General features: G+C 33.4%; 1 protein-coding gene and 1 long non-coding RNA gene across 3 annotated transcripts in view; one reads left to right on the top strand and one right to left on the bottom strand.

Annotated features, from left to right (window-relative positions):
• Positions 1-14,895, bottom strand: part of TRPA1 (transient receptor potential cation channel, subfamily A, member 1) — a 56,349-nt gene that overhangs the window by 14,818 nt on the left and 26,636 nt on the right. The window contains exons 16-21 of the mRNA XM_012000089.1: positions 10,846-10,905; positions 10,242-10,337; positions 3,723-3,793; positions 2,866-3,028; positions 1,998-2,087; positions 304-473 (exon numbers count right to left, since the gene is read on the bottom strand). Of these exons, the coding sequence (XP_011855479.1) occupies positions 304-473; positions 1,998-2,087; positions 2,866-3,028; positions 3,723-3,793; positions 10,242-10,337; positions 10,846-10,905 (650 nt within the window). The remainder of the gene's footprint in view (positions 1-303; positions 474-1,997; positions 2,088-2,865; positions 3,029-3,722; positions 3,794-10,241; positions 10,338-10,845; positions 10,906-14,895) is intronic.
• LOC105553907 overlaps positions 1-14,895 on the top strand; it is a 219,604-nt gene that overhangs the window by 198,858 nt on the left and 5,851 nt on the right. The window lies entirely within an intron of this gene.

Genomic DNA, 14,895 nt, shown 5'->3' with positions numbered 1-14,895 from the left:
AGGAGGAGGAGGAGGAGGAGGAGGAGGAGGAGAAGAAGGAGAAGAGGAAGAAGAAAAGAAGAAGAAGAAAGAATTATCTGGCCACAAAGTTCAATAGTGCCGAGTTTGAGAAACTCTGATCTTCATTCTGAACTCTGGAACCATGCTCCAGCCTTTCCTTAATAGGGTATAAAAAAAATTCTTCATATTTTGAAACAACTAGAAAAGGAATAAGTCAGTTTTAAATTTACACCAGGTACAATAGTTTTTCTTTTGATATTAAAAATGCTTAAAGGATGTGGAAATCATTCAAGCTTGTTTTACCTTTGAAGATACAATAAGAAATTCATCCAATAGAGGTAAACAGCAATTGCTCCACATTGCCACTGCAGATGAGCTGGTATTTCAACAAACAAGGGCAGCACAAAAATGATGCCCGTCGTGTAGATAACCCATTCCAAAACATTGTTCATATCCATAAAATAATTCCTTTTCTGGGATAGAAAATAATAAAAAATTACCACATACAGAGACCTAGCATCTCTAGGTGGTTATATACATGCACCCAGTAATAAAATTTTTCTAGCTTTGCAGCCAGCTGGGGAGAAGTTTAGGACCAAGGAGTAACCTCATGCCATCCTGGATTGACCTCAGTGCCCCCAGGGGATGAATCGGTGTTGGAGATGGCCCAGAGTCCTCTGTTAACCTGGTGTTATGGGAGTCTGACGCCTAAGGAAATCTTACAAATTGCTGGGCTTTCCCTGTGGAGTCCACTCCATCTTAAGGAAACTTCTTGGGGACTGCAAGTTGGTTTAGTAATTCCTGGGCCTTTCTACCCATATAACAACATGAATGTGGAGCTCTCTTTATGAACTAAAGTTATTTCTAAAAAGGTTTGGGACATGCACTGAAACTTAATTAGGAAATAAAAACAAATAATAATGGTATTTTCAAACTTTTTATGTATTGGGCATTAGATTTCCAACAGAGTAGATCATTTAAATATCAATAAGAAAATGTGGAGATCAAATCTGACAGAAAATTCATGTAACTTTATAGCTCAATTTAAACTATAATCTGTAATTTTCATTTCTGGAAAATGAAAATAACGGCAAGAAAAATTAAGTAATGTGCCTTAAATTGTTTAAGGTAAAATGCAACACTACAGTCTAACTATCAGAATTGTGACAAATTTCTTAAAGTATCTATATGAAAATACTTGCAATGTATAATGTTTTAAAAATGCAAAGCAATATTATCAAATTTATAAATGCAAATACCTGTGCTTACATGATGCAACAAAGAAAATTTTCACAGAAAGTGAGGTGTTGTATGAAAGACATAAGATTTATAAAAATAATATTCATTAAAATATACAAAAAAAATTGTAAAGACTTTCCAACCTCCATGCTGAGAAAAGAAGGATCTATGCCATTTATCAACCAAAGGTAGGGCCTGCAGACAATTTATACACTTGGTTCTGATCTGAACTTGGCTCACTCATTTAAAAAGTAGAATATAAAGTAAAAATTTTGCTGTAAAAAGTTCCAAAATTGTATTAAAACCTGGAATTTTATTTAATCAAAAAAGCATTTCTGTTAGAAAAGGAATTCAAAGAAAGACTCATTTGAAATGGAGTCTTGGGCCAGATAACTTCTTCATAAACATTTACATTTAAAATTATCAAGTTCAAAATTTAACCATTATGTTAGCAAAATCTTTAAAACTATGTAAGAGAAAAGAAAGTTCACTCATAAAGACCATTTGTAGTTAGAGAGATCCTTAAGGACCAGTAAAAGTGGAACATCTCTTTCATAGATATATCAAGTAGGCAGTGACCTTACCTAAAATCATGTGATTTCTACCTTTTGAAACATTTATGCTTGGTGTTTCTAATCTGTATGTTAGTCAAGCTATGTAATTTTATTATGACATAATATAGTAATAGCTTATCAATTAACTTATGTCCTGCATATTAAAATATGTGCAACTTTAGAGATACAAAATGTATTACATACCTGTTGGAAAATTTGCCCCGCTTCTTTGCAATACCCAAATATACTTGATAAAAACACTAAAATCATACAAGTTTTTATTAGATATGAATTCTAAAACAAAAAAGGATAAGACATTTAGTTATGAGAGATATAAAACACTTTAATATTTCCATAATTTTCACTATTAAATTTATTTTTTCTTTTTTTTTGCTTAATTTCTATATACTGTCCACTTTGAGTTGAACAGAAAATTTAACTGACACCAATACTCATATCATTTACTAGAGATGAACACATCCTCATTTCAGAATGTGTTCAAAAACTGATAATTGAATTAAAAAAGAATATGAATCTGTAGGCCAATATAAAATTGCTTATTGTCACAAAATACATACAACAAAATTTACCATTCTAAAAGTGTTACATTTTACGTGTACATTTTAAAATATGTAATTCAGCAGATTAAGTATATTCACAGTGTAATACCACCATCACTATTATCTAGTTCCATAACTTTTTCATCATCTTGGATGGAAACTACATATCCATAAAGCATCTCTCCCCATTTCCCATATCCCACAGTCCCTGGCAACTATAAATCTGCTTTCTTGTACACCTATTTTAAAGTTTTACACTTCACTATTTAAGCTGGCATCTAACACATGTCAGTTCCTTTTAAATTAGTTTATAAACTCATTCGTTGACCTATTTGTTTATATTCCCTCTCCTTCCACAAAGGATTTTAGGAGAAATTAGTACCATATACAAATTCTTACAGGCTATTTATAATGAAGTCCTGATATGTCACATTTATTATGGGTTTAGTAGTCTTAAGAAAAAATACATTTTTTATAATCTTTTATTTTAGAAGGTTAAAATTTGGAATTACCGTGGTATCTAGTATTTCTGAATGATCACTAGTTTCATTGATGATTCCGGTTGAGTTGAAAGCCATTCCTGGTTTTATATTGACAACGAGAATGGTCATAGGTATGAGACCAAGACAGTAAGATCCTAAATTCATCATATGGGCTCTAAATCCATAAGCCAACCTACAAAAATATAAGCAAACCAGAATTGAGTAATTTCAAACGAAAATATTTACTTAAGATACTTCGGGAAAAAGTGGTTATAATCTCTTTAAGAAAACTTGTTGGTAAATTCACTGAAGCTTAGAATCAAGTAAATCTTCTAATTCACCTTTTTCATTTTCAGAGAAGGACTCTCAAGTTCTAAGCAAATTATGACTTAACAAATTAATGAAAGAGCCAGGATGCTAACCCATATAATCTGTCAGCAATATGAGTGCTCTTCCTAGAACACACCTCTTTTTTCATTGTCAACTAAATTTCAGGGTCCAAGATATTTCTACATGTTCTATATAAGGATCCTTTCCATGCCCCAAATATTTCATTTAATGTTAAAGATAAATTTTAGTCTCTAAAGAGCTTCTTTATGTCTTATATAATAATTCCCTCCCACTCCAAATATTTTATTTAATGATAAAGATAAACAATGCCAGCATTTTTTAACCTTAACTTCTTTTTATTTGGTCTTTTTCACTTTATTTTATTATTATCATACTTTAAGTTCTAGGGCATTTGCCTTACTTATTTCTTCAAAGTAAAATCATTAACATAACAAAAACCAAAACATTAAAATACCATTACAATATAATTGTTTTGAAGACTTTGTAATAGATCCAATAGGCACAGCATTAAACAAGAAATACTATTCAATACCCACCATTTCATGAGTAAATATTCTTTACACACAGGATGATTGAGAAGCTCTATGCGGTTATTTTGTACCATTGCCTGAGAAATAAAAAAAATGTGTAATAAAAACACAATCATAATCAACTACTGAGTATAAACTAATCTTTTTATTGTCTGGTTTTATAGCTGTGTTTTGACATTGTAAAAGTAACATCTATTTTAGAACATTAAAAAAATAAAAATTAGATCAAGATTTTAAAAAACACAAATTAGAACCATTTTGTACAGGTAAAATTGTTTGATTCAGTCTGATTCTTTAGTTCTCTGACTACTTGACCTAGCATAAGCTTTTTAATCTTATATAGGATTATAACAGGAAAGGACATTAAAGATAAATTAGCAAGTTATACCCTCATTCTGTCCTTGAAGAAATTCAGGCTTATCTTTCTAGAAGGATTTTATGCAGTAGAATATACATACATAGTTGTTAAATTAATCTAGATCATAAGTTTTCATTAAAGTTATTTATTGAAAAATTAGTTTTTAACTATTCAAGAAATACATAAATAGAGGGACTGATGCCAACAAGGTAGCAAAATAGGAAGTCCTAGGCCCCCCTTCCTCCATAGAGATATGGAATTAAAAACAATACACAGACCATTTTCTTTGTGAGCAATCCAGAACTTAGTTAAGGTGTTTCTGTACCCAAGGTGAGCACATAGCCAAAAATAACCATATCAAAGACAGTAGAAAAATGCATGGCCTTTACTTGCCACAGATCCTCCCTCTGGCAAAGCACAGTGCCATTGGGAGAAAACTTCCAACTCCTGCCTTCTCCCTGGAAAGAGAAAGAAAAGGGTGGAACATATCCACTGACTTCTGACTTCTAAGGGGCTGACCAAGGGAATGATTTTTATCTTGCCTGAATCTAAGCTCTGACACAAATGGGTGCCAGCAGGGGATCACTGATAACGAAGTGGATCACTGGGTCTTAGTCTAGCACCAGAGAAGATAACAGTGTCAACAGACAGATCCTAGGCAGTGTCCCAGTATCATGACTTGCTACAGCACCAGAGATACAGGGAAAAAGAGACAAAAAGTCTACCACATACTGAAAACAATTAGCAAAATGGCAATAGTAAGTCCTTTCCTGTCAATAATTATTTTAAAGGTAAACTGGTTAAACTCTCCTACTAAAATACAAAGGTTGATTGAATGGATAAAACACAGGATTCAACTATATGCTGTCTGCAAGAGACTCACTTTAGATATAAGAACACAGGCTGTAAGTGAACGGATGGAAAAATATATTCCATGCAAATGAGAACCTGAAGTGAAAAGAAACAGCCATATTTACATCAGACAAAATAGACTTTAAGACAAAAACTGTGACAAGAAACAAAGAAGGACAGTATATAATGATAACAAGGTCAACTCACCAGGAAGATACAACAATCATAAATATATACAAACCTCACATTAGAGCTCCCCAAAATATGGAACAAACTTAGATAGAACTGAAGGGAGAAATAAACAGCAACACAGTAATAGTAGGAGACTTCACTATCTGACTTTCAGTTATGGATAGAACAACCAGACAGAAGTTCAATAAGGAAACAGAAGACTTGAACTTGAAAGAAGCATTAAAACATTTCAAAAGATTGAAATCATATAAAATAGCTTCCTCACTACAGTGGAATAAAACTAGAAATCAAAAGTAGAAGGAAAATAGGAAAATAAAAAAACATGTGGAAGCTTAACAACTCACTCTTAAACAGCAAATAGGTCAAAGAAAAAATAAAAGAGAAATTTAAAGTATATCTGGAGACAAATGAAATGAAAACATAATATACCAAAATGTATGGAGTATAGCTAAAGCAATACTAAAAGGCAAGTTTATAATGGTAAACACTTATGTTATAAGACAAGAAAGATCTCAAATCCATAATTTAACTTAAAACTCAAGGAAATAAAGAAAATACAAACTAAACCTAAGATTAGCAAAATGAAGAAAATAATAATGATTAGAGCAGAGATAAATGAAAGAGAGAATAGGACAAAATAGAAAAAAAATCAATGAAACCAAGAGTTGGTTTTTTGAAAAGATAAGCAAAATTTAAAAATTTTTACTAGACTAATTATGGAAAAAGGAGAGATGATTTATTGGCTATGACACCAACAGAACAGGCAACTAAAGCAAACACAGACCAACAGGACTATATAAGGTTAAAAATTTCTTCAAGTCAAAGGAAGCAATGACCAAAGTAAAAAGGCAACCTATGGAATGGGAGTAAATATTTATAAATCATATATCTTATAAGGAGTTAATATCCAGAATATTTGAGGAACTCCTACAACTCAACAAGACAATAAATAACCCAATTGACAAATGGGTCAAGGCTGTGAATAGGTATTTCTCCAAAGAAGATACATGAATAGTCAATAAGCATTATTGCTTATGACTATTGAATGAGAAGATGCTCGACATCATTCATTATTAGGGAAATGCAGTTTAGAACCACAATGAGATACCACTTCACATCTGTTAGTTGGCCACTATCAAAATAACAAAAAATAACAAGTATTGGTGAGCATGCTGAGAAACTGGAATCCTTTGTGCACTATTGGTCGGAATGTATAAGGGGATAGCCATTATGGAAAACAGTATTGGGGTTCCTCAAGAAATTAAAAATAGAATCACCACAGGATCCAGCAAGTCTACTTCTAAATGTGTATATGAAGAGTTTAAAGCAGGATCTCAAAGAGATATTTGTATACTCATGTTTGCTGTAGCATTATTCACAATAGCCAAAAAGGAAAAGCAACCCAATATCTTCAACAGACAAACAGATAAGGAAAATATGGTACATACATACAATAGAATATCACTCAGCCTTAAAAAGAAGGAAGTCTTGTCACATGCTCTAACATGGATGAACCTTGAGATTATAGTAATTGAAATAAGCCAGTCACAAAAGTACAAATGCTGTAAGATTCCACTTTATATGAAGTACTTAAGGTGGAGAAAAATCTTAAACACAAAAAGTAGAAGGGTGGTTGCCAAGGGCTGGGGGAAAGATGATGGAAGTTGCTGTTTAATAAGTACAGAGTTTCAGTTTTACAACATGAAAGAATTTAGGTATCTCTTGAGTAACAATGTGAAAATACTTAACACTACTGAACTATACATTTAAAAAGAGTTAAGACAGTAAATTTAACTTTATGCTTTTTACCACAAGTAAAAAAGAAAAGAAATACCCAAACAAATTCTCTTAAAATACTGGAACATTGGGATAAGGCCATAGTTCTCACCACACCTAAGCCTCAATTCTGGGCAGGACTCCATTTCCCCAGTAGTATCACCATTGCTAACTTGTACATCCTTCCAAATCCTTTTCTGTATTTCTACACAGATACACCCATGTTCAAAAACTCAGATGTAGTTATAGAAAAAAAGGATAATTATTTTGTATTTATGTTTCTACTCAAATTATGTCTTCAATTTGCTTATTTATTCAACACAGCCTAGAAACATATCAATGTTATATAAAGATTCATCAAGAACATTGTTTTTAAATACTGCTTAATATTTCATTATTTGGATATAGTAGTTTATTGAGACCTTCCCTTATTTATAAATATTATTATTGTTTGACATTTTATAATTAAAAATAATGCAGCCAGAATTGGTCTTCTTAGCCCTTGGGCAAGTTTTTTATTTCAATTTGATGAGTTATATATTTCATTTCTAGAAAATTCTCAGACATCCTTTCAATTGTCTCCCTTCTATCTCTTTTTAAAAATGTTCATCTTTCTGAAATAACTTTTAGATAGAAGTTGGAATTTCTACTTTTAGCTTCCTTGTATTAACTTTGATTTGATTGTACTTTCCAAAATTATTCTACCAAACAACTTCTAGGTTTTTGCACTAAACACCCACTTACATTTTGAAAAACCCTATACTATAGTTTTCATCAGCACTGTGTTAGATTTTTTTCAATCTTAGTGTTCATAAAAATCTTTTCAGAAGCTTATTTAAAATTTTGATTATTAGGTCTACCCTCTAGCATTCTGGGTTAGTAGGTCTAAGATGGGCCTTAGGAAACTTCATTTTAACAAGAACCACAATAATTGTGATTCAAGCAGCCAGAGATTCCAGTTTAAAAACTACTACTGTGACACCAACAATGGAATATTTGCAGGTTCACCATTTTTCTTTTCTATTTATTTTTACCCTAACCATTTGAAAAGTAATTGAGATATATGTATATACAATATTCTGGGGGAATAAAAGAACTCCTTACAAATATTCATTACCAATTGGATGCCCAATGGAGCTCATAAAGCTATACCTCTAGCTATTCTTGGGAAAAAAAACCCAAAAACCTAGCAGGATCTAACTATTGTTTTTGAGACCTCATCTAAACTTCCACGTAGATTTGACTTTTTATCCATTTAAAATTGATGGTTTATTCAAGCTAAAATAAAAAATATGGAAAAATATTTGTGAGAGTAATTCAAAATGTTACTATTGATATTTTTAAAACACCATACTAGAAACACACACAGATACTTGTTTTCAATGTGCTTTCATTAAAACAATCCTCTTATGTTTCTGAAATCTTGTAACTCTGCTTTTAAACTAATAACAAATACAACAAACCTACGCTTTGAGGCATGCAAGTACATTGTAAGTTTAAATATCACCCAAATAAAGTGTAAATAAGACTTAAAGTATCCAATGTATTGGTAGCTATGCTAATGGATTTTCCATAGTAGCTCTACTCTTGCATGCACCATTAATGAAAATAGCCTCTCACTGGCTCCAGTTTGTCTTAATCTCAGTATTTGATTTCTTATGTTCTCTATTTGGTCCATCTAGACTTTCAAATTTTCTGTGCACAGTAATTTCCCATCAGGTCAGTTACCTTCCTGAAGAGCCCCACTCAGCTCACTTACAACTAAAGCAAGGTTTCCTAAGCTATTTAGGCATTGTAGAATCGGGTGCTGGTTTGATACCTAGTATATTGCATTTATCTAAGTGAACCTATTTTATTTAAATTACACTTTGCCCATTATTATATATTGTCTATTTCTTTTTAGATGCTATATAGGTCTTATTTCTTCCTATTCTTATTCTGATAATGGAGACAAAAATAGATACATTTTTTCTGATAGAAGTATTGCCTATTTTTAAAATTATAATTAAAAAACACATACATATGCAACAAATTTTCTAAGTATAACTGTAGTGTAGTTACTGTTAGATCACTTGGCTATCGATTATGAACTATACTCATAGCAAAACATAACACACTCAAGGAGAGCTAAAATGCTTACAGCAATGGTGAGTCAGTTGCCATCACCAGTGTTAAGGGCATAAAATCCCCACGAGTCTGCATTCTCCACACTCCAAGTGCTCAGTAAGCCTTGTAGGTTTAACTTTGGGTGACAGCTGTTACTATGGTCTGTACCAAAGTCTTCAATGTTGGGAAATGACCTCATTGAAAGTGAATAAAAATTCTTCATTGACCTACAGCAATGTTGTGAAATAGAATTTTCTGCAATGATGAAAATGTCTTCTACCTGTGCAGTGCAATATGAGAGCCGCAAGCCAAATGGGCTACTGAGCATTTAAAATATGGCTAGTGTGACTGAAAAATAAAATTTTAACTTTATTTACTTTAAACTAGTTTTTAAGTTAGGAAGCCACATGTGACTAGTGGTTCCCATATTAGATAGCCCAAATCTAGACCAAAATTTGCATCTCCAGTCCTCAAATGTTTTACATGCACACAATTTGTTGCCAATATTTACACAATTGTGGGCTGCTGTTGTCACATGGCAATGATTTGTTGAAACTAGTAGCCACTGTCCTTTCAACCAAAAGCCTAAGTTACTTATCTGTTACTGTTTTCTCTGTAGTTATTTCAGTTTGAGACCTTTGATTCAGATTGAAGAGCATCAAATGCATTATTTTCATTGCTTCATTGGCTAGAAACATAAAAGCATCTTTTTAAATAATAGTTACTTTTTAAAAAGTTTCTTGGAAAATTTAAGTCCATGCTGTGTCTTAAAAGCCTACTTCAAACTGGGTTTATTCCTCTGGAATCTAAGATCTAAGAACCTCTGAATGGTCAGAGTTTACCTTGGATCCCAGTGGCTAGCTGAACTTAGAAGCTGTGGCTGTGAAATAATCACCTCTTGCATTTTCCTGTGGTTGACACTGGAGAAAACTCTTGAATATGTAGGTGGATAGAGGTGGCAAGCAAGTGTTACCTGTGTTGCCCATGGTTTATTTGATTCTGGATTGGAGCAGGTCTTACGTGACCATTAGAAATGAACTGTAGAACTTTACAGCAATTGAAAAAATGATTGCTTTCTTTATTAAAAAATAAGGGTTTGAGTCACATGGCAGACATAGACATAGAACTATAAAACTGGAATTCTCTTGATCCATCAAGTATTAAAACATTTTAGACTATTGTATCACAACATTTTAGAACCCAACTAGAAACTATTTAGATAATGAAAACATTGAACTTACATTGAGGGCTGTAAGAGGTTCATATATAACATCCTGTGTAGGTGTTTTTTTGGTGAATTCTAATGGGCATTGAAGATATTTGAAATTATACTCGATCTGTAGAAGACAGAATTTTTTTTTTTAAAAAGTACAGTTAGTCAAGTATAGAATCCCCAAAGTAATTCTTGAAAAAATCAAATACACAAGTTTACAATTCTGCTGAAAATTAAGTGATTTGAACAAAGTTATTTCAAGTGGAGACAAGAAATTAAGTTATTGCATATTAATTCCAAAAATAAATATCCTGGAAGGCTGTTATTCAATTGCTTTATATCTCATAGGCATGGAAAGAGAGGAGTTCTCAAAAGATCATTTAGATATTTTAGATCTTCATTATTAAGACACAATTAGTTAAGGAAATATAAAGACTAGAAAAAATGATGCTATTAAAAACTATTAAAATGTTAGGGGAAAACAGAATGTAAGGGAAAAATTCTCTCACAAGTAGATAATACAATAATACGACAAATTAGATCAATACCTTCTACAGTAGGTTACAGATCAATAGTAACAATATTTTTAATATTTTTCAAAGAATTATAACAAAATAATAAAATAAACTTACATAGTAGTCTCGGCAGGACTTGTCTTCTGTAGAATGCAACATGCAGAAATCTAGAAGTACCTTTGAAAAAGAAAAACCAGGTAAGATATTGGGGCAGTACACTACATATTAGGAAGGATTTTACCTTATTTCTAAAATAACACACAAGACATTTCCTTTCCTTGGTCTCTTGCATCTCAAGAAAAAATTATAATCTATGTCATTCAGGAGCGAAGTTTAAAATACAAAATGTTACAAATACTTTTGCATGCCTCAGAAACACCAGTGATTCAGAAAAATACCATGTGCTTGAGAATAAAATTGCATGTACTAAAATCTCGGTAAGAGATAGTCCACTAGTTGTGCCTAAGATTTGATGTCTTTCTGGGCTTTTAGAGGATATACAGATTACAGGTTGAGCAACTCTAATCTGAAAATGTGAAATTCTAAATGCTCTAAAATCCAAAATGTTTTGAGCACCCACATATTTCCATAAGTAGAAAATTCCACACATGAGTACTTAATATAAACTTTGTTTCATGCACAAGATTATTAAAAAACTATATAAAATTACCTTCAGGCTATGCTTTTAAGGAGTGTATGAAACACAAATGAATTTTGTATCTACACTTGGATCCCATCCTTATGATACCTCATTATATATAGGCAAATATTCTGAAATCCAAAACATTTCTGGTCCCAAGAAGTTGGGATAAAGGATAGTCAATCTGATTCCTTTGCTGAGTACCTTACAGTGACAACTTATTGTTCCTAATCAAGATTTTCCATCCCAGCAATGGAGTCTTTCTATGGTTTAGTTCTCATCTTCTGAATTGCCCCAGTCTGGAGTAACGTGTTTGCTTCTGTATCTCATGTGCCAAGCAACACGGAGAGAGTTTGTGTTTAGAGGAGGGTGGACAGGGGGATAGATGTTGTAATGAGAAATAGATGAAGGCTCTCTAGATACTTAACTTAGGGAAAGAACACTTATGGGGTCATTAGAGCCACCCCTATGGTGTTCGGGAACAATTGTTTTTGTGGGGCTGCATAAACAATGTGAGACACCCCAAATCTAGTGGTCCAAATTTATGGTCCTGAGAAAGAAATACTACCTAGCCAGGCTGCCCTCTTGGAACCAGGACTAGACACGATACCCCATATGGCCCCATCAATGCATCTAGGACCTCCTGGGGCATCTGGTGAACCTGCAGAACTTGAGGGTAGAGGGTCAGACTATATCCAGAAGGGAAGAAACAGGGCCCTGGCTGGTCTCAGGTACCAAAAGGATTAAGAAGATTACAAGGCAGGCTCTGTTGGTGACTGGATAGCAGTACTGGAGGTCACAACCACCATCATGAACAATAAAGACAAGACTAGCCAGTAGTGCTGTGCAAGGCAGAAACAGGCAGGTCTGGTTGTTATAGTTTGAAAACTGGGTAATAATCAATGTGTGCAAAATAAAGGATGGGCTGTCTTGGGTGGGGGCCAGGGAGATTTCAAGAGCAACTTTTCAGAAATGTTGTATAAGTAATTCAAATGCATTATGTCAGGCTTAAGACATTTAAATTCACTTATTTTGCTGACAAGTAGTCACAATACAAAAGTAATAAAGTCATTATAGAAAATTACCTAGAAAATGTAGTAGCATAAAGAAGAAATTAAAAACTAATCCTAATCCTGTAACAGATAATTCTTATTAACATTTTGGTATAATTTTGACTGATTACTATGTTTTCACATGGGAATATTTCAACATTGTTTTACAATTACAAATAATGTTGCAGAAAACATTCTGTAAAAGTCTGTATCTCTGATTCTTCATTAAGACAGATTTTAACAATTGTTAACTACAGAATAAGAAAGTTTGAGATTGAGTATTTATGTGTCCTTTGATGAGATGTAGGCACCTAAAAAGTTAATCTGTCTGCCATTTGTGTACTGGACTGCTCAAATTTTCATTAGGCATCATAAAAAAGAAAACGCCCAAAATATTTAGTGCACAGGAAGTCCCTGCTCAATAAATAAAATACAATAAGTGCTAGTAGTACTAATAACCACATAAGCAGTACAAAAATAGTAGGAGGTATATTATGTACGAACCATTATCCTTAGCACTTTATATATTTTACCCCCACTTTTGTAATCACGTTGTAAGATCAGTATTAGCATCATTATTTTAGAAATAGAGAAAACAGAAAATAAGCTCAGAGAGGTGAAATGACTTGCCTAAAACAACTCAGCGAAAGGCAGCACCAGGATTAAATCCCAAGACCTCCAGAAGGCTCCAAATCTGGTCTTCTATTTCCTATGTCACTATATCTTACTGCCTCCTCCAACATTTGGATATATTTTTCCTTTGCAAGATATCTGAAGTCATTCTGCCTTTCTTGATCATTCCATGTCTGTCCCAACCCTCAAATCCCAACTTTCCCAGATTGCCTTTTAGCATCCTTTAATACTCATCCACTCAACAATCTGTGCATGTTTGTCTTGTATGGAGTATCCGATCATATGCTGGTGTATATTTAATGTAGCAAAGGGAGTCACATATTTAAAAACTCACAGAGGCCAGGCAAGCAATGTAAATGAAGGAACCATGCCAGGCATAAGAGTTTTTTTCCATTGTTCTTGAGATGTTGGCTATCCTTGGGCAAGCTTTTATCTTCACAGTTTGGATAAAGTCATAATTCAATACTTCTCTACTATAAGGAAAGCAATTGCATAAGAATGACAATATGTGACAACTAGGCACTGGAGCCCAATATACAAAAGGGAGAGGTGGAGCATTTTATTTTATTTTATTTTTTATTATACTTTAAGTTCTAGGGTATATGTGCACAACATGCAGGTTTGTTACATGTATACATGTGCCATGATGGTTTGCTGCACCCATTAACTCGTCATTTACATTAGATATTTCTCCTAATGCTATCACTCCCCCTCCCCCCATCCCACAACAGGCCCCAGTGTGTGATGTTCCCCACCCTGTGTCCAAGTGTTCTCATTGTTCAGTTCCCACCTATGAGTGAGAACATGCGGTGTTTGGTTTTCTGTCCTTGCGATATTTTGCTCAGAATGATGGTTTCCAGCTTCATCCATGTTTTTAAATAGGAGAGTGATTGTCCCATCCATGGGAAGCTGCTGATGCTCAGCCCAGCAATTCCTGCCTTGTGAGAAGGCAGGCCCAGGTACAAGATCTCATTCTTATGAGAGGCTAGATATTTGGAGGAAAATATAACTGGAGGAAACCAGATACCTTAAGGAAAGCATCCTGGTTTCAAACATTAGCAATTCATGCAAATTTGAAACAACAATAGTATGCATGCCAAGTGAAACATATACAAAGGCTTTATTCAGCCAACAAACACCAGTTCGTAGTCTCTGCTATAGGCGCAGATTATTTAAATAAAAATATTTTACCATATTATTACCTATTACATATAATAATAGGATTCTTTAATCCAAGAAGGCCTTCCTTAAGTAGTTATTGTCTCATTTCCCTTATAGCCTAAGGAAAATGAGAAGCTTTAAAGCTGGAAATTATTATTATTAGGTTGTGATTACAACAATAAATCCTCAGATCATATATGTCAAGCATAAACCCAGGAAGAATTTTGTTTTAGAGAGTTTACCTTCATGCATTCAGGGAGGTATTCTATCATTTCTGTAATTGGACATTTGTTGCCTGGAGAATTATGACTAAAAACCTTAAGACATTCATCCCATCTGTAAAAAATAAATAAGTAAGATAAGCACAGGTCTTCATCCTTCTGTTCTGTACAATAGCTGAAACTCAAGATTATTTCTTTAGGGGAAACCTAAACTTAAGCGTATTCATGAAATACAATGCTCACCCTTGGTTCCAATGGAACCAACATGTAAACCAAGATCAACTCAGTAACAGGATCCTTGTCCATTAATGGAGAAGGATCCTGTTACTGAGTTGATCTTGGTTTACATGTTGGTTCCAATGGAACCAACATGTAAACCAAGATCAACTCAGTAACAGGATCCTTGTCCATTAATGGACATTAGGAATGTGGGTAAATTTCAGGATGGCTGTTATAATCA

The sequence above is a fragment of the Mandrillus leucophaeus genome, unplaced genomic scaffold (genome assembly GCF_000951045.1).
Source record: "Mandrillus leucophaeus isolate KB7577 unplaced genomic scaffold, Mleu.le_1.0 Scaffold616, whole genome shotgun sequence".
NCBI classification, from domain to species: Eukaryota; Metazoa; Chordata; class Mammalia; order Primates; family Cercopithecidae; genus Mandrillus; species Mandrillus leucophaeus.
The sequence above is the reverse complement of the archived record's forward strand: the minus strand, read 5'-3'. Positions and strand labels throughout refer to the sequence as shown.